The sequence below is a fragment of the Macrobrachium rosenbergii genome, chromosome 5 (genome assembly GCF_040412425.1).
Source record: "Macrobrachium rosenbergii isolate ZJJX-2024 chromosome 5, ASM4041242v1, whole genome shotgun sequence".
Classification (NCBI taxonomy): Eukaryota; Metazoa; Arthropoda; class Malacostraca; order Decapoda; family Palaemonidae; genus Macrobrachium; species Macrobrachium rosenbergii.
Window position 1 is genome coordinate 5,003,418 of NC_089745.1, and position 27,079 is coordinate 5,030,496.

The 27,079-nt window shown below is 38.0% G+C and overlaps 1 protein-coding gene and 1 long non-coding RNA gene across 2 annotated transcripts in view; one reads left to right on the plus strand and one right to left on the minus strand.

Moving 5' to 3' along the window:
• The first annotated feature begins 6,257 nt into the window (after window positions 1–6,257).
• On the plus strand, window positions 6,258–6,657 carry LOC136839049 (nucleolin-like). Its single transcript, XM_067104712.1, has 2 exons — window positions 6,258–6,471; window positions 6,521–6,657. The coding sequence occupies exons 1-2, from the start codon at window positions 6,258–6,260 to the stop codon at window positions 6,655–6,657; spliced, it is 351 nt and encodes a 116-aa protein (XP_066960813.1).
• Window positions 6,658–11,295: 4,638 nt separating this feature from the next.
• Window positions 11,296–27,079, minus strand: part of LOC136838464 (uncharacterized) — a 319,579-nt gene continuing 303,795 nt past the window's right edge. The window contains exon 3 of the long non-coding RNA XR_010852998.1: window positions 11,296–11,329. This is a non-coding gene — a long non-coding RNA (uncharacterized lncRNA). The remainder of the gene's footprint in view (window positions 11,330–27,079) is intronic.

Here is a 27,079-nt window from a genome sequence, read left to right on the forward strand (position 1 = left end):
AACAGAATAGGGTAATTCTGGCAGATTTTGTTAACACTTACGACAGATCCATGAAAATACAGAATGTTTTTTACATAATAGGTCGACTTTTCAAAAAACAATCGCATACTTTATTTCAAGATAAAGAAAGTCAAACAACGTGGTATATTCCACATCTACTTTGCCTAACTTTCTCTGAATAAAATACCCATGAAGAATATCATAACATTTTTATTTTCATAAAAGCATCTGAAGTTAACGCTATATTTTTAAAATGCTGTTTCCTCATATTTAATTCTTATGTCTCCAGTAAAACTAAAATTCAATAAAGATGATTTTCTACTGACACCAAGTGGAATTTCTTTCTTTAATATTTATCAATTTAAACCTAAGATATGCAAAACAAATACTAAACATGTTTGCGATATCCTATGGGTAAACCTGACTAATTCTCACGTCTTAAAAATCCAACAAAAAAATTATTATTATTATTATTATTATTATTATTATTATTATTATTATTATCAAAGTACAGAATGTTGCGTAATTGCTCATTTTGAAAAACTACGCTTCACAAAAAGAAAATTATTATTATTATTATTATTATTATTATTATTATTATTATTATTAAAGTACAGTATGCTGTGTAATTCAAAACTACAAGAGATATGAAACTAACAGAAATCTTCAAATTCTTTCGCTGAATTAACTTCAAATACAAAGCCGTGGTATCAAAACAATATATTAAAATGAAAATAACTAAACCAAGCAAAATTGCCCCTCTCATGCCGACCATAATGATGACTACAGATAACGAGTAGAAATAGGATTTTTTTTTTTTTTTTTGCTGTGGCGGTAATATATTAAAAAATGTCAAAAATGAAAATATACGAAAGCTGACTTATGGTTTACTGAATATAAGCACCCATGTGTGCAAATGAGACCACTTTTTAGTTTTCTGTAAAAGAAAACTATTGTGACGGCATTGTCTGTCCGTCCGCATTTTTTCCCGTCCGCACTTTTTTCTGTTCGCACTTTTTTTGTCCGCCCTCAGATCTTAAAAATTACTGAGGCTAGGGGACTGCAAACTGGTACGTTGATCATCCACCCTCCAGTCATCAAACATACCAAATTGCAGCCCTCTAGCCTCGGTAGTTTTGATTTTATTTAAGGTTAAAGTCAACCATGATCGTGTGTCTGGCAGAGCTATAGAACAGGCTACAACCGGGCCGTGGCTGAAAGTTTCATGGGCTGCGGCTCATACAGCATTATATATATGCTGTGCAGAAAACTCGACTGCGCCGAAGATACTTCAGGGCATTTTCACTTGTTTATGCTAATGATTATATATATATACATATATATATATATATATATATATATATATATATATATATATATATATATATATATATATATATATATATATATATATGACTATTTATCACATCACCGTGATTCATATACAATCAGAAAGCTACAAACGTCTCTTTAATATCAATTCACTCTACCTCGGAAGTAATATATTTTCATATATGTTTGAAGGAGAATTTTAGTTGATAATAAGTCCACCGATCCCACGGGACGGTGGACTTATTGTCAACTAAAAATTCCTCGGTAACATATATGAAAAATATATTACTCTGGAGTAAGTGAATTGATATTAAAGGACGTTTTCTTTTCTGGATTATATATATATATATATATATATATATATATATATATATATATATATATATATATATATATATATATATATATATATATATATATATATATATATATATATATATATTATACATACACACACACAAACACACACATATTTGCCTTTCTTAACAGTCAACAATTTCTGACTAAAGCCCTCCCAGAATTTAAACAACAAAAAAGCCCCCATTCATTAACAACAAGAAATCCCAATGGACACAGTAAAAAGGGCGTTGCCCCTTAAGAGGATTTTCAAACCTTAATCCTCCGTCCCAAGGGGCGCACCCAAATGACCTGAATTGACCTGACGCGACACGCACGTGTCTCCCGGGTCGACGGCGGCGAGAGAGAGAGAGAGAGAGAGAGAGAGAGAGAGAGAGAGAGAGAGAGAGAGAGAGAGAGAGAGAGAGCACAGAAGACGCCTCCCATAATCACCCGACACAAAAGGTGGCCAATAAAACATTCCGCCGAAAAACAGCTACTTAGCCAAGAGGGGCGCCTCCATTCCGGTTCTCGATGGCCCACCCGGGCAGAGAGGCGGACCAGGAGCGGGGCACAAGTCTTAAGGCCGCCTTTCAAGACGCCCTCAAAGGGGCGAATGTATTAATCCTTTAATTGTGCTCCTCCTTGGGGGGGAGCCCCTTGGGAGGTGAGATTTCCTATGTTATGTGCGAACAGGAAGCCGTCCAGAGCTACTGTAGGGCTTCTCGACGAGGTGATTGACAATAGGGCCGTTTGTTAGGGCGTATTATCACCTACTGGCTTACCTTGGGAGAGCAAGAGCCCGTGCTGAAATATGAAGACAAAGGAAAATTTCTAAGGCAAAGAAAATATCTCATGAAGAAAAGGAAATATCTAATGAAGACAAAGGAAGTATCTAACGAAGACAAAGAAAATATCTAAAGAAGACAAATTAAATCTAATGAAGACAAAGTGTCCCATTTTAATAATAATAATAATAATAATAATAATAATAATAATAATAATAATAATAAAACCCTAAACAAGAGAGAATGTGAAACAGCAAGAGGCCTCTCGACTAATAATAATAATAATAATAATAATAATAATAATAATAATAATAGCCTTATTAATCTAAACAAAGAGAGAATATAAAATAACACGAGGCCTATTGACAATCAAGTTTGAGTGAGTAACTGAAATGAATCATTTCCTTAAAAAAAAAAAAAATAGTGGGAAATGATGACAGTGGAACTAAGGAACACAGAAATATGAACGCGACATTGAAACTACAAATATCCTATTTGCATGAAAAACAAAACACTGAATATCTTTACATTAATATATTACGGATAAACACAATGAAACAGTACCAGTGGATTAAAGAATATATGCCAATCTTCAAGGAGAGGGAGGAACGACGTGTAAATATATTTCATTACTGGCAAAGCTACAGACTACTTTTGAACTGAATTGAATCGAATATAGAATTTAGGCCAAAGGCCAAGCGCTGGGACCTATCAGGTCATTCAGCGCTGACACGGAAATTGACAGGAAAAAGTTTGAACAGGAGGAAAGTAAGGTGGAACAAAGAATATGTATGGAGGCACAGTAAAAGGAATGAAAAGGGTTGCAGATAGGGGACGAAGGCACGCTGCAAAGAACCGTAAGTAATGCCTACAGTGCACCGCATGAGGGCACTGACGGTACTACCCCCTACGGGAAAAGAGATCATTTTTAAACGCATGCGTTTACTTCTATTAATATATAATGGAAAAACACAGTGACGCAGTAGCAATGGATTTATTTCAGAATATATGCAAATCTTCGAGGAAAAGTAAAAAATGACGTGTAAATAATTTCATTATTTGCAAAGAAAAAGTTCCATTTTAAACCCATGCATTTACAGTGTAAGTTCGTGTGGGCGTTTATGACAAAGTTGTCGCTTGGGATAAAACGACAATAGGACCTCTAAATACGTTACACAAATATATCAACACGGATTCATAAGTTGTAAACATATTTAAAAATATATATATATATTTTGTATATGTATGTGTGGATGCTAATAATTACTCAGTAAAAAAGATGCGTAATACAAGGAAAAAATTCTGAAGTTTCATAATGAATCAATCTCGGTTCATTTTCACATATTTATACATTATGCAGTAATGCATGTGTATGCGTCCACGTATGCACTCGCTGTGTACTTTTAAGTCGGAGGAATCAAAGCAAAACCATTACAACAAATGTCTGACAACACAGTAATTATACCGATTTATCTTTTCCCTATGGACAGAGATTTTCACTGATCTGAGTTTAAGCGGCTCGTGTAAGCCACATAAATCCAAGCAAACTCTTTCGAGATAAACGGCGCACGTTTCAACAAGCGTGCTTGCGAGCGCACGCGCGTGCACGCTCTGACCTTCCAAAAAGAGAATTAGCCGAGATCCCCACCGCCAAAGACCCGCGGTGAATTTTCGGCGATCTCCCTCGAGGGGGAACTCATAAACCACAATCGGCTTTTCCGGTCTCCTGCGGGGTATATAAGACGGGCCCGACGAAGGGCGTGTCTCCGTTTCCCCAGGAGAATAGACCTGCCAAGTGCCCTCTCCGTTCGACATCTGATCCCCCAACCGATCATTACCGGGCCAGAGAAAAGGGTATGATTGGGTATGCAAATCCAACCTTGATCCTTCGAAGGGAAAATAACTCGCCCTGGGGCATTCGCATTCCGGCTTGACCAGGATGACCGACCCAATTTATCTTTTGTTTTCGCTCTCTCTCTCTCTCTCTCTCTCTCTCTCTCTCTCTCTTTTACTTTTTACGAGTCTTCGTCATTTCTCCAAGTTTTGGTCATTTCATCTTTTGTTTCCTCTCTCTCTCTCTCTCGCTTTTCCGGGTCTTCGTCATTTCTCCAAGTTTTCCTTTTTGGTTATTTCATCTCTCTCTCTCTCTCTCTCTCTCTCTCTCTCTCTCTCTCTTTAATTTTTACGAGTCTTTGTCATTTCTCCAAGTTTCCCTTTTTGGTCATTTTATCTTTTCTCTCTCTCTCTCTCTCTCTCTCTCTCTCTCTCTCTCTCTCTCTCTCGAGTCTTCGTCATTTCTCCAAGTTTTCCTTTTGGTCATTTCATCTTCTCTCTCTCTCTCTCTCTCTCTCTCTCTCTCTCTCTCTCTCTCTCTCTCTCTCTCTTCTCTTTTATTTTTACGAGTCTTCGTCATTTCTCCAAGTTTTCCTTTTGGTCATTTCATCTTCTCTCTCTCTCTCTCTCTCTCTCTCTCTCTCTCTCTCTCTCTCTCTCTCTCTCTCTTTTACGAGTCTTCGTCATTTCTCCAAGTTTTCCTTTTTGGTCATTTCATCTTCTCTCTCTCTCTCTCTCTCTCTCTCTCTCTCTCTCTCTCTCTCTCTCTCTCTCTCTCTCTCTCTCTCTCTCTCTTTTATTTTTACGAGTCTTCGTCATTTCTCCAAGTTTTCCTTTAATGTCATTTCTTCCCGTTTTCCTTTACCTTAACTGAAACAAAATTCTGACCAAAAGATGATTCGATTTATGGTTATGACAATACCATAAGAAAAAACAAGATATAAACAGATCCAAGAACAGATAAGTATGGCAAGACAAAATAAATAAAAAAACGTCTAAAGTATAAACAAAAATGCTGTCCTGTTCAAAATGAATTTAAAAAAAAATTACGAATAAAAGAGACCAAACAATTTAATCCTTTTTCATAAATGTTCCTTTTCAGACACATAAATCACGTGATATCAATAACTTTATTTTTTTTAACATCTATACACGTAAATTATCTATTTATAGATCTGTCCATAACGACAGCTATAAAAACCTACCATTAGCTCGTGTAGGCAAACATTTACAAAGCAAGCATAAAACATTTGTCAATATTTCTCTATTTTTTTCTTTTGCTACTTGTGAACAACCCCGCAGTGGGGTAGTGTCGTCAGTGCACCTCATGCGGTGCACTGTAAGCATTACTTAAGGCACTTTGCAGCGTGCCTTCCTTAGGCCCCTAGTTGCAACCCCTTTCGTTCCTTTTACTGTACCTCATTTCATATTCTCTTTCTTCCATATTACTTCCCACTCTCTCATAACAACTGGTTCATAGTGCAACTGCGAGGTTTTCCCTTTTACTGTCAATTTCCGTTTCAGCGCTGAATGACTTCATAGGTCCCAGTGCTTGGCCTTTGGCCTAAATTGTGTATTCAATTCAATTCAACTCAATGCTTGTGAACAAAGATTATAGCAGTAGAAGTATTTAAAAATACAATGACAGTATTTGCGTCTTATCACTCACACCGTTCCTGGCTCTCATTTGACTACAAATACAAACATGTCACAATGAGAGTCAAGTTAAGTCCTGAACGAAAACTGGGACTCTAGTATTTCAGATGCTGGCAATGACAGTAGCAGCAGTAGCATTAGTATTAGTAGCAGCGGTAGTTAGTAGTTGTGGTAGAAGTAGAGGTAGTCATTTCCGCATATTCTAAAATGGCATTAAAATTGCTAATAGATATGGCTGATAGTAATGAGGCAAAAATGGCAATTTAATTAAAGAAAAAAAAGAAATAAATGGAGTAGACAAAATAGGCAAAAATGAGAAGTGGTATTGCAAAGAGCTTGGAGGATAATGATGACGATGATGATGATGATGATGATGAGGAGAGGAGGAGGAGGAGGAGGAGGAGTCATAAAAAAGAGAAAGGTGCCAATAGTGATGATCATGATGATGATGATGACGACGATGATGATGATGATGATGATGATGAGGAGGAGGAGGAGGAGGAGGAGGAGGGGAGGAGGAGGAGGAGTAGAAGCTGGCGAAGGATGAGAGGAGATGAGAGGAATAATAAAAAAAGAGAAAGGTACCCATAGTGATGATGATGAATTCGATGATGATGATGATGATGATGATGATGATGAGGAGGAGGAGGAGGAGGAGGAGGAGGAGGAGGAGGACAAGGAAGTGGTGAGGGCGGTTGATGGGAAGAGATGAGAGGAATAAGAAGAAAGAAAGAAAGAAGGAAAGAAAGGCGCCCATATTATCTGAGGCAAAGGGCGGACCCCAATCTCTTTATCACCATCAATATCTGGACAGAGTGGGCCTGGCATATGCAAATGTCGGACCCCTTCGATATTCGATCTCGGCTGCGACCTTTTAATCCACCACGAAAATACGATCTGTATTGTAACGATTTTCGAGGCATTTTGGTACTGTCTTTCCATGCCCATTTGTACAAACACACACATATACACAAATAATATACATACAAACACAAACACACACACACACACACACACACACATATATATATATATATATATATATATATATATATATATGTGTGTGTGTGTGTGTGTGTGTGTGTGTGTGTGTGTGTGTGTGTGTGACTGAAATATTTTCTGTTAAAACAGAATTCCATCAAATATGAGAGGTGCCTATAAAAAATGTTAAAACTGTGTAAAATAAAGCTATATTTCAGAGACCAAACTGTCTCTCTCCTCAGGAAAATAGTGAATCTATTTGCCTGAGAGAGATAGTTTGGTCTCTAATCTCTTATTTTCCACATTTTGGCATTTTTATGGGCTCTTTATATTTGATATATATATATATATATATATATATATATATATATATATATATATATATATATATATATATATATATATATATATATATATATATATATATATATTTATATGTATGTATGTATAATGCGTGTGTGTTTTTGTGTAAAGAAATCCAGCGCTTGTACACAACTCATCATACGGGAAAGAGACAACCTTTTTCGGAGCAAATAAAAATCAAAAAGTCTGATCAAAAACAAAAGCAAAGAAATGACAAAAGGCAAAAGTAAGTAACTAAAATATATGTTTTGAATACAGAATTCACTTTCATGCTCAATGACTAATAACAAAATCCTTTCCTGCAATCCCAATTGGTAATGGAAACATAGGCTCACATCTCTCTCTCTCTCTCTCTCTCTCTCTCTCTCTCTCTCTCTCTCTCTCTCCATACAAAAAGAAAATTACGCAATGAATATGACCTTTATGCGATCAAGGTCAATGATTTCAACACCAATTTCTTCTACGTTCCGACTCATCATACGTAATAATTAAATCTTAAACGATTTTCACGACACTTCGACAAAACCTTACTGAGCTCTTATACATAAAACCGATGCTTAAGAAATTAAGGAAATCGTTTTAATATACGATCTCCCTTATCTACGAAAACCCGTAGGGGGGTACTGCCGTCCATTACTTAAGGTTCTTTGCAGCGCCCCTTCCACGGCCCCTAGCTGCAACCGCTTTCATTCCTTTTACTGTACCTCCATTCATATTCTTTTTCTTCCATCTGACTTTCCACCCTCTTCTAACGATTGTTTCAAAGTGCAACTGCTTTGAGGTTTTCCTCCTGTTACGCCTTTCAGACCTTTTACTGTCAATGTCCCTTTCAGCGCTGAATGACCTCTTAGGTCCCAAAGCTTGGCCCTGGACCAAAATTCTATATTCCATTCCATTCCCTTATCAATGAAAATCACTAGATTTTTTTTTTTAAAGCATCTAAGTCATCTATTCCTTTGCAAGCGGTCCTTACCGCATTAAGCACACCAACTTACCAATTGGTCTGGCAACCTTTGGCAGCCGAAATAAGGGGTCGGCATTATCGCTCATCAGAATGGCAAAGATAACGAACTTAATCACTGGGATTAAACCAAATACTTAAGATGATGGAGATTGGAGAATGCTCAGCGTCGCCATTAGAACATTTCGAGCCAATTCGCCACGTGCGATCTGCTCGACAGATGCAAATTAGACGACCGAGTCTCTGCGTGTTTCAGAAAATAAACCTGGTATTTAAAGTTTCCTTTTATTTTTTTTTTTTATTTTTTTTGGCGTTTTTCTTATTACTGCACTTTACTGTAATTGCTGAAGTTTTTTTTTTTTTTTTTTTTAATTTTTGCTGTTCGCTGAGTTTATGACCGATTTAAACTCAATGCCGGATTTGCATTCAGGTACAACCAGATATTTACAAAAAAGCTATTTTTGCTCCAATTATAATAAGTCCTCTTTACAATATTTTGTCTATTAAAGACTAGTATTCCAAAATCGAGGTAAAACACCACGCTCAGCAAGAGAAGAAGAAAGAAAAGAAGATGAAGAGAAGAAGAGAGAGAGAGAGAGAGAGAGAGAGAGAGAGAGAGAGAGAGAGAGAGATCCACTATAGTACAAATAACCTGGCTTTATTTTAGCTTGGGGAGAGAGAGAGAGAGAGAGAGAGAGAGAGAGAGAGAGAGAGAGAGAGAGAGGGTTTCCACTATATTCAAATAACACAACCCATTACCTAGCTTGGAGAGAGAGAGAGAGAGAGAGAGAGAGAGAGAGAGACACTATAGTACAGTTAACACAGCTTCATTTATCTAGCTTGGTACTGGCTTCAGGCACATAACAGCATTCGATCAATTAACAGAAAATGACCGCATGATTATAAGTATAAGAATCATTATTACCTTTCATACGGAAAGCTTTTGTCAACAGGATCAACGTGAAATAGACAATACTTACCACTCAACTGATCTGAGGACTTTTACTAATTGATGAAAATTTTTTAATGACCCCAAAATACAATACCGTCTTGATTTTTAAATACTTGGATTTTTCAAGGGTAATCTTAAAAATCCATCTATATCTATATACACATAATATCAAAACACACACATACATATATATTTTATATATATGTATATACATATATATCTATAACTGAATCACGAAAATATGGAACGTGAAGAATTTGTAAATAAAGACAAAATCCCACGAATGAAAGAGAAACAATGGAGTGCTGCAAGGCCTTTCGATTTGTAGTCCTTTACACCTAGCAGCAGCACTCCATTGTTGTTCTTTCCTGGATTGGATTTTGTCTTATATATATATATATATATATATATATATATATATATATATATATATATATATATATATATATATATATATATATATATATATATATATATATATATATATTACAGCTCACTTTAACCTGATCCATCACAAATCCTTACAGCCCACCTACAAGTCCCATTTCCTTTGATCTAGTACCAAGAAATCCAACCTACCCAAAAAAAAAAAAAAAAAAAAAAAAAATAAATCGGCAGTTACCCACCACCACAAAACCTCTCCCATTAATGTTATCTGATGATCCAGAAGCATGTAGAGAGGGGGGTTAATGGCCTCATTTTCTTTATCATGCCATCATCTACCCTCAATACCCTTGCCATCTACCCTCTACCCTTCTTTTTTTCTGTACCCTTTTCTGGGCCGTCAACTCGGGGTATGCAAATCGACTCTTTTGGGGGTCGGTGTTATTAGATATTGGCAGATGGGTCTAGCAAGCTTCCTATTAGGATCGATTATTGCGATCTTTATCTAAGTATGGTGTTTCAGCCCCACCGTATAATTTCAATGGCATGTGAAAGGATGAGAGAGGAGAGAGAGAGAGAGAGAGAGAGAGAGAGAGAGAGAGAGAGAGAGAGAGAGTCTCTCCAGGTTCTGTGAAAATGACATCTGCATCTGCTTGGGTTAATGAACCTCTTGAAAAGTATTTTGACCTTATAGACAAGTGTAGAGAGAGAGAGAGAGAGAGAGAGAGAGAGAGAGAGAGAGAGAGAGAGAGAGAGAGAATATCTCCGGTTATGTGAAAATCACCTTAGACTGGATCCTGTGGGAAAGTGTTTTGACTTTATCGACAAGAGAGTTAAGAGAGAGAGAGAGAGAGAGAGAGAGAGAGAGAGAGAATTCCCCAGTATTGAGCATGGCAACACCTTTAGGTCAATGGAGCTCTTGCAAATATTTTAACTTTGTAGACAAATAGAGAGAGAGAGAGAGAGAGAGAGAGAGAGAGAGAGAGAGAGAGAGAACGGTCCACTTTTCGGCAGAGGCCAAGACGGCGACGCCACGGTGGTATCCTGGGATACATGAGTAGCGGACCATATAACAAACAATCATCGACTGGTTGGTGCCTATCGGCCTATTGGCTTCAGCATATGCTGAGACTATCAGCTTACTTCGCCCTCGTCCGTTCAAGGAGAACGCCGAGGGTATATGATATTTTCACGCGCGTTGCTCGTGAAACAACTTGTGCGTGTGGGCTGGCTATACAACATTACTCTTTACAGCTTTTCTGAGTTCAGTATCGCCATGAGAGTTACGACATTCCCGGCAGTGTCAGGCTGAAAGCTGAAACAGTCAGTTAGAAAGTAAAGAAAGTGACCTTCTTAAGTTCGAGAAATCTACAGATCATACCCAAATTTAGCTAAGAATTCCCAAACATATCAAATGTTTTTGCATATGTGAGAGAGAGAGAGAGAGAGAGAGAGAGAGAGAGAGAGATCTTTTATCTCCGTTTCGCCTCTTTTTTTTTTTTTTTGAATTCGCGATAGGCTGCATTGACGCTGCATGTCTTTTGTGCCTAAGAACTCGGTCATTTATATGTAAATACATACTTGATGTGGGTATGTAGACTATGAATACATATACATACACACATGTATATACACACACACATAAATATATATATATGCGTGTGTATGTGTATAAATTAAATAAGATTAAAGGTAGTATTATCAAACTTACCTGACGAACCAAGGTTCGGTAGCCATCAACACCTGTGAATTTGGAAAATAGGATATTAACTGAGACCAAAGTTTTAACAGACAGTCAATAAGCAAATAATGCAATATTCAAAACAACAAACGAAAACCAGACAAGAAATAATGGATGGAAATTAGAACTGAAGAGATCTCTACATACTGTGGGAATATACAAGTGTCAACAGCAACAGTGTGGGAAGAGTTTTAAAGCTACACAAAATCATTAGAACACTGTGAATGAACAGTGAAACCTGCTCGCTAGACATAAGTGGCACATGATGTCTCCTCGGATGGACTAATAAGTCTTTGAGGCATCATAATTCTTGTAACTCCTTGCAATTCTCTTCTCTCTCTCTCTCTCTCTCTCTCTCTCTCTCTCTCTCTCTCTCTCTCTCCCATAAGACTAAACCATGCAAACAGATAATGGTAAGACGCTGTCTTATTTTCTACGCTCTCCTGTCGCATGCAAATTAGGGTACTGCCTTTTTATGTAAGGCACAATGGAGGATTTGTAATGCCCTTACACATGAAACTGTCTGAATTCCCATTATACGAGAGAGAGAGAGAGAGAGAGAGAGAGAGAGAGAGAGAGAGAGAGAATTCTGAACCACCTGGCGGGGTGATGCAGTACTATAGAAAAAACAAAACTAACCGCTAGATGTAATCTCCGGCAGGAATCCAAAGTAAAGTTTAGAAAAATAAACTCCGCTTTCTGGTTTAACTTTAATAAAGCTATTTTTACATTTTTTCAAAGCCAAAACTGGAGGGATTTGGACTACGGTATGGCATGACACAATTGGTAACTGTCGGTATCAGTTCACTCAGGAGTTAAAATCTAGTACGCGCATGCGCACAAATACACATATAGACCCACTATCTTCCCATTCCAGTGAATCGGACAATAAACAGTCCCCAAATTCACGTAACATCAACTGCTTTAAGCCGGCCTTATGCCAGCACGAGCTCTTGCTCTTGGGCAGCCCGTAAACAAACGTAACAGCCTACTATGCTAATCTTCGCTCGAGCTTTACCGTCCTGAAGTAATTCTCAGACGGGTTGATAATCTCAGGCCTGAGACTATCTCTACCCCATTAATTCACCTCAGGTGTATACATGCAAATGTCCACTTATCGCTACACTGCCAGATGAGATACGACAGAGTACGTTACGACCACTGTCTAGAAAGAAAAGGACCTTGTTTATGACCTCTACCGTAGATAAACAAAGCAGGTACGTGAGCAAAAAGGCTTGTGGCGTGTAGGAAGGGAGCCGGCAAACCAGTCTGGCATAAAGCTATATACTCGGACATGACTTCATAAAGAACAGGCTCTCTTTTTATGGAAGGGATCGGCCACAGTCACTAGCATTATAAGGTGTGGATTATGTTGTCCTAGTGTGAGAGGAGGAGGAGGAGGAGGAGGAGGAGGAGGAGGAGGAGGAGGAGGAGGAGGAGGAGGAGGAGGAGGAAGGTGTAAAGGTAGTTTGACAAGAATGTTTCTTTTTAAAGAGGGATTCTCTTCCCAACAGCAACCTACGATCTTGACTAATTTGAGACGTTCATTTTATCTTTATAGAGGTATTTTTTTTTACACGATTTATCAAATTATCTTCAAGATTCACGGTTCTTCATAGAAGTAATTGTTTTTACACTTTTTATCAAATTATGGTCAAAATATAAGGTCCTATATTACCAGTGAATCTTTTTCTCAAGTTTGAAATCTTGTCTTAATAATTGCAACAACTAAATATATACTCCAGCTATCAAATCCCTCCTTTTAGTGTTCTGTAAAAAAAACTTTTGTGCCGGCTTTGTCTGTCCGTCCGCACTTCTTCTGTCAGCCCTGAGATCTTAAAAACTACTGAGGCTAGAGGGCTGCAAATTGTTATCTTGATCATCCACCCTCCAATCATCCAACATACCAAACTGCAGCCCTCTAGCCTCAGTAGGTTTTACTTTTTTTAAGGTTAAAGTCAGCCATAATAGTGCTTTTGGCAACGATATAGGATAGGCCACCACCAGGCCGTGCTTAAAGTTTCATGGGCCGTAGCTCATACAGCATTATACCGAGACCACCGAAAGATAAATCTACAGATCTATTTTCGGTGGCCTTGATCATAAGCTGTAGCGGCTGTACGGAAAGCTTGATTGCGCCGAAGAAACTTCGGCTCATTTCATACATGTTTTTTATTGTTTATCCCCAAACTTTGCCAATTTTTTGGACACTGTGATACATAACAATGATTCTTTTGGGGTAGAATTTAGTGAATGGCTGAAATAGGCAAACCAAAAACAATGAGAAAGCTGTCTATTGCAATCCGGACATGAGTCATTGTAAGATAATGAAACTACAGTACATCTAAAAGATTTTGTAGCTTGAAAAATACAGCCTTGGGAAGAACATCAGGAATTACATGGCAAAGTAGCATGAAAAATAATACCATGAGGGAAATTATGAAAATTCTACATGTATGTGTGTGTGTGCGTATGTGTGTAAATCACGTCTTTATTGACTTTGCCCAACTGAGGCTCCAACCCCAAGACTGATTTAATACTAAAACAGATAAATAAATATATAAAAATTGGGATGAAATACGACGAATAAATCATAAATAGCAAGAAAAAGTCAATATATTTTTAGAAACAACAAAAAACGAATGCTAATTGAAAAAATCAAATTATAATCAAGGACGATTCCTTGATAAAATTTATCACCTGCTAGATAAATCAGTGAAGAGAAAAGGTTACAGGTACACATAAAATGTATATATATATATATATATATATATATATATATATATATATATATATATATATATATATATATATATATATATATATATATATGTGTGTGTGTGTGTGTGTGTGTGTGTGTGTGTGTGTGTAAATATATATTTAAAACACATAACACATAACAGACAAAAAGAATCACTACAATATATCTATTTACCAAGAAATAACGGACACAAAAAAAAATCACTAAAACATCTATTTACCAAGAGATAATAGACAAAAAAAAAAAATCTAAAATACATCTATTAACCAAGAAATAAAAATAAAAGAATCACTAAGACCTCTATAAACAAAAAACCACGACGCAAAGATGATATCGTTGAATTTCCAATAAGTTATCTCATTATCTCTAATCACTGTTGTGATCTCATGCACTACCCACCCGCGATGGGAAAAAGCAAATTACCAACAGCAATTATAAGTGATAAAGTATCGCAATTGAGTGTCAGGGTGAGCGAAGTCCGGACTATAGATGACTGGAGGGACTTCGGGACTTTCGGGGCCTTCAGGACTTTCAATTAGTCCGCCGAGTTGATTTGTTAGCTCCGGTTGCCATGCTTGCCTGCTCCAAGCACAGTTATCATTATTATTATTATGACCTGCAGGGCACTTGTGGCCTGGCGTCTATGACGAATCGCGGATATGAGATAGGTTCAGAATGGCCCATTCTAATATGTAAGTGGGCACGTATATTCGTTGCATACACACACACACACATATATATATATATATATATATATATATATATATATATATATATATATATATATATATATATATATATATATATATAACCCATTAAATTCAACTGAAGTGGCGGCTTCTGTTGTTTGCAAAAGTATTTTCCAATTCTTTGCACCTTGCCGTTTCTTCAAGGCTAAATTCTGAAGAAAAAAGCCAAATTATTTACTATTTCTCTGACAGCAGTTTCAGGCATTGCCCCATGGCTTTCAACAGGGCTGTTTTTACTAAGAAAAGACACCACTTGTAAGATGGCAGCGCAATCGCACCAGCAACAATTAAAAATAAAAGTTAAAACTAATAAAAGAAATATGACTGGAAACACACCTAGGTAGCCTTCTACAAAGCTTTAAAGTACTGGCTCCTTTGACACAGTGAGTGAGAATATAGTCTGGGGATACCAGAAGACTCAACACAGGCTGCCGTCCACAGTCACCCCACTGGTAAATAATTCCAGTGGTTATGATAATGTCATCTGAAGATGTCTCACTGTCATGGACATTCACAAAAATGCTCATGTATGGCCCGGTTGCTAAAATGGGATTGCAGCCGCCTCCTGAGGATTGTCTCTCTCTCTCTCTCTCTCTCTCTCTCTCTCTCTCTCTCTCTCTCTCTCTCTCTCTATATATATATATATATATATATATACTGCATACATATAAATAAATATATATACAACATATATAATATAATATATAATTTTATCAGGAGCAACCACATGATCAAATCCTCCTCATTTCAAAATTCAACACGGTGCAGCAAGTTACGACCGATTAGAGAGAGAGAGAGAGAGAGAGAGAGAGAGAGAGAGAGAGAGAGAGAGAGAAGAGAATCAGTACGCCTCTGAATACAGATGAAGTCAATACAACATTACTCTGATAAATGGCCTTGCGAAGGCAATTCATTATCCAGGTACTGTAACTCTGTAACTCACATGTGATATTTATTATCGATTGCCATCTAAATTGATCTCGTGAAGGCATTAGGGTGTTAAACACATTGGTGCTTTTCGCACTTTATGGCCGACGTTTACTGTCTCCTTCTTTTTTGCGTCCTACTTCGTATTTCATCTTTCCCTTTTTAAAATATTATTTATCTTTTTTATTTATGCCCTGTTGCACGCTCCATCTTTTGCTTTATTACATTCTTTCAATTATTCCTGTTCAAGGTCCCGTTTTCTTTCATCTGCGGACATCTTTGCACGCGATCCATTGTTTTACTTTTATTTTAATCTTTTTATTCACTGGACCTTTCTCCTGTTCTTTTCAGATCTGGGACGCTAAATTTCTCTCTCTCTCCATTTTTTAAAATATTTTTAATATGCACCTTTTCATAACCTTCTCTGTACTTTATTTAAAAACAATGACCTTTCTTCTGTATTTGTACGTTCTTACTCCATATTTCTTCAACGAATAATTTTTATTTTCTTTTTATGTTCAGCAAAATATTCCAACTTTCCTTAACTAAATATTTGTATTTTATTAAGCTGGCATTCTTTGTATTTCATCTTTCTTTTCAATACATATCTTCCATGTACTCATCTTTCCTCATCATACCAATTATATTTTCTATATCCTCTCAGGAACTCCATATTATTTCTGTTTAATACTTGGCATTTATATCTTTCATATCTTCCCAGGGGCTCCATCTTTTCCATTAAGTATCTGTCATTTTTATCTTCTCTTTATATCCTCTCCAGGTACTTTACTTCATGACAAAACACTTAACATTTTAAGTAATACAAGTATCTGTATACCGGAGAGACACTTGTGCATATATCCCTCGTGTAATTTTAAACATCAGTGAGGCAAATCCCAAGAAACATTTATAAATATATTATAGTCATGAAGGTCACGAATCTCGTAAGATTTATCGAAGTGATAAAGCAGGTATACAGTTAAAACATCACGGTTTTATTTATTCTCTTCTCCTTTTTAAAATACTTCTACCTTGGACCCCTGCCGTTTATTTTCGAGAATTCCACTAAACGACTTGAGTCATCGGCTACGTCACTCTCTCTCACTCGCAGCCAATCCGCAAAGTGAATATTGTCCTTTCACTCCTCCTCTAATCTTCTTAAAGGGATTTTTATCACGTCATCTCCATTACCTTCCCAAAAGCCTGAGATTCCCCATGGGGGAAGAGAGATCCCATCCCCACCCACAGATACTCTGATAGAGCGAGAGAAGGCGATGGGTGGGTGGTGAGCAGGTTAGAGGAGGATCAAGAGGAGAGCCGACCTATAGCACTCCTCCCAAACGGTGAGAGTAGTAGTAGTAGTAGCAGCACTATCGCCACTTCATCGCCCGCCAGTAGCCCGCAAAACTGTTTTTCGAAGCGATATCTCTGTTTACATTGAGGCGTCGGCAAAAGCCAACTGTGGGGGGATTCAATTTAGCAGATGCTTGAGGACGATAGGCGTTTCCCAAGGCGTTTCCCGATCTCCCACCGGAGGGACGGGGAGAAAGGGCAGCGGCTTAGAGTCACAAGGGAACGACAGCCGTCAGCGTCTCTCCAAAAGGTAACCAGGAGCCTAGAGCCTGCGAGAAAAGGCGGATAAAATCTCATTTGTCACGACTTTCACCACAGGGGATCCCTCTTCGGGCGAGGACTTGCGTTGGCCTCGTAACTACATCAAGGAGCGAAATCGGCAAAAACATCGACGGGAGAACAAACACAAGAGCCGTGATGGAACGAAGTGTTGTAATGAAAAAGGTTTTTGAGTTACAATTTTTTTTCGCTGTTAAATACAAATTACTTAAAACCGAAAATAGGCTTAATTTATTCAGCAATGTTCAATACAAAATATTTTGTTCAGTACAAAATACTTTTTGCTGAACCTATTCTCCATTATTCAATACATAATATTTTGTTCAATACAAAATATTTTTTGCTGAACTTACTCTGCAATATTCAGTACAACATATTTTGTTCAATACAAAATATTTTTTGCTGAACTATTCTGCATTATTCAATACATAATATTTTGTTCAATACAAAATATCTTTTGCTTACTCTGCAATATTCAGTAAATATATTTTGTTCAATACAAAATATTTTTTTGCTGAACCTATTCTGCATTATTCAATACATAATATTTTGTTCAATACAAAATATTTTTTGCTGAACTTACTCTGCAATATTCAATACAAAAATATTTTGTTTAATACAAAATATTTTTTGCTGAACTTATTCTGCGATATTCGAGCATCAGACAGAGTCACCATGAAGGTCAATAAACAACAATTAAAACTTCTTCTCTTTGAAACTGAAGACACCGCATATACGGACATTTAACCATAGGAAATTTAACCCTAAGAAATTCAACCGTAGGAAATCTAACCAAATCAAAGGCGATGAACTGATGCCTCTAATGTTATGAAAATAATTAACGAACAAATATACAATAACACCTGAACAAACAGGCGCAACAAAAAATTAATTCCTTAGTCACATACGAAGTCAGAAAGTTATATCCAAAGATCAGTCAATTCAAAAGATGTCCATCACATAAAGATAAAAATGCTATTCAAGTCATATAACTGTCACGGGAATATGGAAATGACAATCAGTCATCCTGATATCGATGTATGAATATTTAAAAAATTTAAAGAGACACTTCATCGATATATATTCTGTGTAATTACACAACATCGAAATTTCATACAGAATAATCCATTGTCATTCGATGCGCACACGGTGATAACTTTCCGTAAGTGCTAAATTAAAGAGACATTGCTATAGTTTTTTTTAGGTTCTACATAAGAGTATACTCAAATGAAAGATGATCAGTTCTCAGATATTTTTTTCCGCTAAAATTGTTATATATTTTGAACAAACAAAAAATCTTGGATTTGTTAATCCAACTAAAATTCAACTCAAAAAAGGAAACCTTTTGAAAGTCATTTCGCTTCCTTTCTCGTTCGTTTTATCGATCCATCTTCCTCCCCACTTTTTATGGCTCCCTCTCCCCCTTCCTTATCCCCATTCCTCTCTCTGGCCCCTCTGACCTCACTCTCAAGAGAGAGAGAGAGAGAGAGAGAGAGAGAGAGAGAGAGAGAGAGAGAGTTCTTGATGCAGTCACTGGGAAAGGGGGGGAGGGGAGAGGAGAGGGGAGGGGGAGGAGGGAGGGGAGGGGAAGGAGAGGGGAAGGGAAGGGAGGGGGGAGGAGGGGAGGAGGGGGATGGAGGAGAGGATATATGAGGGGGAGGGAGAGGGAGGATGATAGGGGGAGGGGAGGAGGAGAGGGGAAGGGAGGAGGATAGATGAAGGGAAGGGGAAGGGAAGGGGGGAGGGGAGGGGAGGAGGATAGGAGAGGGGAGGGGAGAGGAGAGGAGAGGGAAGGAAGGGGAAGGGGAGGGGAGGGGGAGGGGAGGGGAGGGGATTTGTTTGTGTGGCCACTTAAGTGGTGCCCGCATATATGGCTCAGCGTTCCACCCTTTTATCGCTGACTTCATCTGGCTACCTATGCACTTTCGTATCTTCTTCCCCCCCTTCCCCTCTCTCCCCCTCAAACGAGACTTCATACAAGTCTCTATCTTCCCCAACTGAATCCTATACACCCACTTCCCCAAATATACATTCGAACGACCCCATGGTTCCCTCTTCCCCAACTGTGTATCCAATTGCCTTCGTGCATACTCTCTCTCTTCCCCAGGCACCTTCCCCACGTAGCTTTCTTACTATTCCCGGGTTTCCCCATTCCCCAGCTGCCATATCCAACTATGTCCTTTCTTGGCCTCTCCCCCAGCAGCCTTGTATTGGTATGTTGTAGTTTTTGATTAAACTGGCTTTATACCAGCACGGGCTCTTGCTCACAGAGCAGCCTGGTAATTGTATTGACTTTGGATCCGCAATAGGAAAAGAAAAATCACACGTAAAAGAATAACATACATATAATGCAATAAGATAAAAAAAATAATAGAATGCAATGTAAAGAATGATGAATAAATAAAATATACATATCATTTGCACCCAGGAAATGAATAAAACAGTCTCGCACAAGCGATATAAATACCGATTAGATTCGATTGAAGAAAGGACTATTAATAAATGAAAGAAGTGGAAAAAGGTGGAGTCTCTTCAGGTACAATCGGATGCAAATCTAAATGACATCTGAATTCAGGAAAAAAATTAATAAACAAAATCAAATTTAAAAAAATTAAATTCTCACAACTGAAACAAGTTTATTCCTTTCACGCCTGGGCCGACTAAAAACATAAAGAGATACGTCACGATAACTTGTTTTATTTCTCTGTCTTGTTTGCCCGTTGTGCCGGCTTTGTCTGTCCGTCCGCACTTTATTCTGTCCGCCCTCAGATCTTAAAAACCACTGAGGCTAGAGGGCTGCAAATTGGTATGTTGATCACCCACCCTCCAATCATCAAACATACCAAATTGCAGCCCTCTAGCCTCAGTAGTTTTTATTTTATTCAATGTTAAAGTTAGCCATAATCGCGCAATTGGCAACGATATAGGCCAGACCACCACCGGGTCGTGGTTAATGTTTCATGGGCCACGGCTCATACAGCATTATACCGGGACCACCAGAAGATAGATCTATTTTCGGTGACCTTGATTATACTTTGTACAGAAATCTCGATTGCGCCGAAGAAACTGCGGCGCATTTTTAACTTGTTGTTATTTATTTATCCTTTTTTTATGAGAGGTAATGATGAGTTTGCATAACAACTCCTTAACCATGGACACGAAGCTCCAAAGATCTGAAGATAAACATTTCAACTCGAGCGCCCAACTTCTTCCATGATTTATCAGCAATGCAACGCTAACTGTAGGTTGTCAGGTCTTAACTCCTGTTTGCAGAAGAAGGAGAAAAAGCGATGTATACTTTACTTTTGACTGCTTTTATTTATGCTCCACCTGCTTCTGCATCTATTTCTCACGTAAGGATAACGTCGAAGAATGCATAAATGCAAAGGCATATTTAGCATGGAATATGTCTGTATGCCATGACTTAGTCTGTAAGGGACTCCGTTAAAGGCAGCGGTTCTTAACCAGGGGTGCTCGCGCCCCTAGGGGGGGGGGAGTGCGAAGTCGGTTCCTAAGGGGTGCGAGGATGCCTATGAATGATTAAAGTAAAATATATTTTTATATACGCATGTTATTTTTTCTGCACAAAATAAAAATAAAGTTAAATATAAAATAAAATAAATAATATAATAATAATAATATTATTAATAATAATAATAATAATAATAATAATAATAATAATAATAATAATATTATTATTATTATTATTATTATTATTATTATTATTATTATTTTTGCTTTTTTTTATTTCAGCAATTCAGAGGGTGCGAGAACTGACGGCTGATTTGAAAGGTGTGCATGCACTGAAAAAACTTGAGAACCACTAGTTACGGCAATATTAAACTTCAACGTTTATTACCACTGCAGTCATAAATCAATCAAACTTATCAGCTGTTGCGACTATTAGCTAAGTAAATAAGTAGAAAAATAAATAATTATCTCAAACTTAAAGTATCGTAGAAACGGGTTTGATTCGCAAGGATTTTAAACAGACATAAAAATCAAGGTCGACCGATTCCTTAAGAAATAAATGAATATTTAAATATATTGTGGTTGTCCTTGTCCTTATCATCCACTGACGCTCGAACCAGAGAGCTACGGTTAGTCGCAAGCTTCGACGTTTCATTTTTATTGAGGCTTGGGACCAGCATCAAGAGAAACAAGTAAAAAATGCGCCGAAGTTTCTTCGGCGCAATCGAGTTTTCTGTACAGCCGCTACAGCGTATAATCAAGGCCACCGAAAATAGATCTATCTTTCGGTGGTCTCGGTATAATGCTGTATGAGCCGCGGCCCATGAAGCTTTAACCACGGCCCGGTGGTGGCATGTCCTATATCGTTGCCAGAAGCACGATTATGGTTAACTTTAGCCTTAAATAAAATAAAACGAGTGAGGCTAGAGGGCTGCAATTTGGTATGTTTGATGATTGGAAGGTGGATCATCAACATATCAACTTGCAGCCCTCTAGCCTCACTAGTTTTTAAAATCTGAGGGCGGACAGAATAAAGTGCAGATGGACAGACAAACCCGGCACAATAGTTTTCTTTTACAGAGAACTAAAAACCAATATGAATCACTTATAAAAATATAAAAAATATCATTTTAATTACATGATTAAACTGACCCTTGAATTAATCTAATCATCTCCGTAAGACAAAGCTTATGAAAAAAATCAAAGAAATAAATCACCAATATAGAAAAAACTATTAATTACCAAACAACAGCAAACCGGAAACATACGAACTTTGTAATAGACCCCTGAGGATGGCTTAGTAAGCATAAAGCCGACACCGGTCAGGATCTACAGAGGTGTTTCATTCCTTCCAGGTGGTGCTTGTTATATAACACCAAGTGTAAGGATGGTTATAAGCACTACAGTGTATACTTTCCCAAAATGGAAGACTGCATTATCTGCAAAAAATACAAAACTGGGAAAAATGCTAGATGCTCCCGTGCCTTACTGCTAATTTTGCAGATGCAAACCAAATGGAACCTAAATACTCGCCCCAAAATGGAAAGCATTGAACAATCATTCTGAATGGATACCCAATAACTTATGCAGATATTAGTGTTTCATGGAGCCCAATAGGTGGCATATCTCATTTCAGAAAATTTTGCAGATACTGCAGTTTTTCCATTTTAGGGCGGTATATGAATATGAATATGCCATAATGCATGAGTATACACAGCATATTTCCGTGAGACTCCAATGATTCAAACGCTTTCCTGAGTCTTCTGCTCTAAGCAACAAATTCATCCAAGCCGCCGAATACTGACGTTACTGTTACTGCCTTCTCCTGTGATACTTCCTCACTTTATAATAAAGCCCATTGCGGTTGTTACTGCCTACTTTTTTCTGTGAGACTTCCTCACTTTATAATAAAGCCGATTGCGGTTCTTATAATGAAAAAAACAACACGAAAACCTCCAATTACAGATTCAAAAGGTGCAATTCGACTCCCAAACGGAGGCCTTCATCACCACCAAATGGCAGCCTAAATATCCCCATTATCCACACCGGTTTATTCATCGATTCCGACGGAGCTCCTCTCGCGCATTCATTAGCGATCCTTCCCCCGGGAGTAAATAAGGGACCGAGTCGTCCTAATCGCAGCCGAAGGGGTTCCGAAGTGGCGATTCCTCTCGGCGAGCGAACTATAATTAAACAGTAGAAATTTGTCATGTGCTATTGCCGGGCGGGGCTGCTGGCAGCTACATGAATGGTACCCCAGAGAAGGACTCTGGATCCTAGTTACCCCTAATTCAGCGCCAATGGCCCACCACACTCGCCCGGGCGTTTGAGGACGACCCGTCAGGGACCTGTAATATGCTGATGATAATATTTAAACGAGATAATTCTCGCCCGCGCCTCGATTTATGCAGATTTTAAGTCTTCATCCTTCGTCGTGCAATGGGCTCGTTAAGAAGTATATTACTAAAGCCCCCGACACCCTCCAACCCCTCTCGAATTGCGCCATCCACATGATGTTCAACATTGCTTTTTTTTCATATTTATTTCCATCTTTTTTAATTGTCTTCGTCTCCCGAGAACAGGGAGGTCTTGGTTCTGGGTCCACAAAGCATAGCGCGTTCGCTTCGCTGCTAATGAAAGAGCGCGTATCACATTCACTGCGCATGCGCCGTCGGTAAACGCGACGTCTATTGAGGCATTTTACTTATGGAGACGATCTCTAGTGAGCGATTATACCGGTCATTTCTCCGCCTCCTCCTCCTCCTCCTCCTCTCCCGAAGGAGACTCGGGCCTTGAATGAATTCATATACCTCGTCAGGATATGATGGTTATAAAAGAGGTTAATCTTATTTACAGCACGCCTTGAATTACCAGCATGGTGGTCTCTCCCAGGATTGCTTCTTCTGCTTCTTCTTCTTCTTCTTCGAACATCTCGACATCTAATTAAATGTTATATAACTCGTATTTTCATGATTTTTATCGCCAACTGAAGAACTTACGGCTTCATATCTTTCTGCATTTTATGACGAAGACGCTTCCCCGCCTGCAAACACTGACTTGCGTAATTATTACGTTTGGAATGTGGACAGGAATAATACATATACCAGGGCAAGGAATTTATAAATACCTAAATATCTGATTAGCAAAATACACAATGTTAAACTTTTGTTTATATAAAACAAACTTACACTTCTGGCCTAATTTTGTAAACGAATGTTTAAATGCGTCAGAAAGGAACAAAAATTAATATGAATGAACAAATTATTGATAATGTGAATGACATACACACAAAGATCTAGGAATTGCTCACAATATAAATGAAAGGACAGACTTTAATTTTTCTCACTGGGATAAAAAAAATAAAAAAACTGCAGCAGTTCTAACCTCACTAACAACTTCAACTTTACAAAGCCGAGGCTAAAAATACGGGAAAACGGAAGAAAAGCTTTGTTTGTCAAGCTAACAATTCCTTTACTCACAAAGCAAGGATACTTACACAGATAACTCCCGTAGGAGAGTGCAATCAGTGCACCTCATGCGTGCACTTAATTTCTTTGCAACGTCCTTCGGCCCTAGCTGCAACCCGTTCGTTCCTTTTATTACTACCTCTTTCAAATTCTCTTTCTTCCATCTTAAACTTCACCCTCTCCTAAAATTGATTCAGAGTGCAACTGCTTTGAGGTTTCCTCCGTTACGCCTTTCAAACCTTTTACTGTCAATTTCCGTTTCAGCGCTGAGTGACCTCATAGGTCCCATTGGCCTCTGGCCTAAATTCTATATTCAATTCTACAGAGATAACAGATCAACCTTTAATGATTTAATTTTCAAGCGTGCTGACCTTTCACCATACTACTTCTCCAGGACGTAAAATGCGTGAACAAAGTAAAAAATCTTCGGATGAGAAACAGCAAGGGGTTACCCTTAGGTCACCCTTGGGCAAAGCCTCTCATTGCTAGGGCACTCCTTCACTGTCTTGTGAATTTAATGAAAAGCTTGAAGAGACCCTCCTCCTTAGAGGGAAAAAAATAAAAACACACACAGTTGTGGACGCATAATGCTTCGGCGGGCAGAAGAGAATTCCAAATCTGCGCCTTCAGAAGCCGTACTGGTTCTACAGAAATTCTGCCCTAATATGGAAGACTGCAGTATCTGCAAAACACAAAACTGCAAATGGGACCCCCTAAATAAAGCACTGAAGAATCATTCCGAAAATGCAGTAACTTGTGTATTAGTGTTTCACGAGCCCAATAGGTGGCATATCTCAGTTTCGAAAATTCTGCAGATACTGCAGTTTCCCATTTTAGGGCAAAATTGGCCTACACGTTAATTCTCCTGATTTATCTCGCCCATAAAGGTGGTGGTTTAGGTGTCACCTAAAAGATCTTGCCCAGGTATGCAGACCAAAGGCCTCAGTGCGATTGCTGCTGTTTTGGAAGAATCACAATAACAACCATTCGATCCTGCTGAGGTGACCAAGTTGCACGAACACCATGATAAGCAATGCTCAATGGAGCTAATGCTCAGTGTATAACTTTAATCTTCGTTCCTTGTCATGACAAGTGGTTTTTACACCACCTTTTCCTTCAGTACTTTATGGGTTAATTCTCATTTTTCGCCTGACGCTCCACCTATTTTTATACACCTTTTCCTTCAGTGCTTTATGGGTTAATTCTCATTTTTCGTTTGGCGCTCCACCTTTTCTTGCAGGCTCTGTCAGTCTTCGCCTCGTTCCATAGGAATTTATCTACATTATGCGTAATACATGTGAATAATAATTAAAACACACCTCATTCTGGGCATTCTAGTTTCAGGTTACTGATAGCTTAACCGTCTTAGAGCCTGATAATGATTTCATTCGAGAATTGGGTTCTTATATGCCACACTAGACTCTAGATATAATAAGATATCCTGATCCGCATTTTCCCGAGATGTAACCGAGTACCGGGACCTTTCCCTGGAAAAAGCGGGACGCCATATCTTAAAAACCAACAACAGAATTTTCTTGAAAATAATCTTATTATGTTTCCCAACCATAATTACACAATCGAAACTAATTAACTTTATCCCAACCTAACCTAACCTAACCTAGGGGCATTGCAAAAAAAAGTTATCCAGTTAGAGGGAATGGTTTATTTACCTTCAACTCCTTCTTGTAATTTTCACCTGTATGTCTTATGTTGAAGCTTACTCTCCAGTTAACAGGAACTTTTAGTAGGTTCCTGGTGAATGTGTATACACTTGAATAATAATAATAATAATAATAATAATAATAATAATAATAATAATAATAATAATAATAATAATAAACTAATGAAGACTTTACAAGTCAGGATGCTACGATTCGACCGCATAGTAAAGCAAAATCCTATTTTTTAAAGAGAGAGAGAGAGAGAGAGAGAGAGAGAGAGAGAGAGAGAGAGCGCGAGCAGCTCCATCTTTTTTTCTTCCTTCCTTCCTCCTGACAGCTCATTAGAATGATACACAGTGACGTGGAGCCACTTGAGAGAAAGCTCTAGAAGTTCGGCCGTGTAACCCAAGAAGCTCGCCCCGGTGGACGCCAGGCGTCGTTGCCTGACCCTGCCTAATTGTGTGCCTCGGTTGAGATATTCGTGTTATTCGATATTCGGAACTACTTCTTCTAGTTCACCATTTTTTCCCCTTAATGAACTGAATCTTGAAATATGATAGAGAAGACCTTTTCCCATTTTTTTTTATTTTAATATTTTTTTCTTCTTCTTCCTCCCCCCTCGCTGGCGTCTCATTGGAAAATGTTTTTTTCCTTAAAGAACTGAATTTTGAAATATGATAGAGAAGACTTTTTTCCTCCAATTTTTTTATTTTTTATCCTTTTTTTTACTTTTTCCTTTTTGTTGGCGTCTAAGGCGTTGCTTGTTGCTGGTTTCAAGGTCCTACTGAATTCCCTTTAATTTTCGAGATCTTGAAAAGCTGATTTAATTATCTTAGGTGGGCCAAACTGATACAATTATCTTGGGTGAACTAAACTTGAGTTTTTCTTGGGGGGGTAGGGGATATACCACACGAACAAACTATTATTCAATCAAATGAGTAAACATACAATAATAATAATAATAATAATAATAATAATAATAATAATAATAATAATAATAATAATAAAGTCAGTACAAAAGTCATCTAATATCGAAAGGGGTATAAAATATCGGTGAAATGCCTCTCCATTATAGGCATCTGCT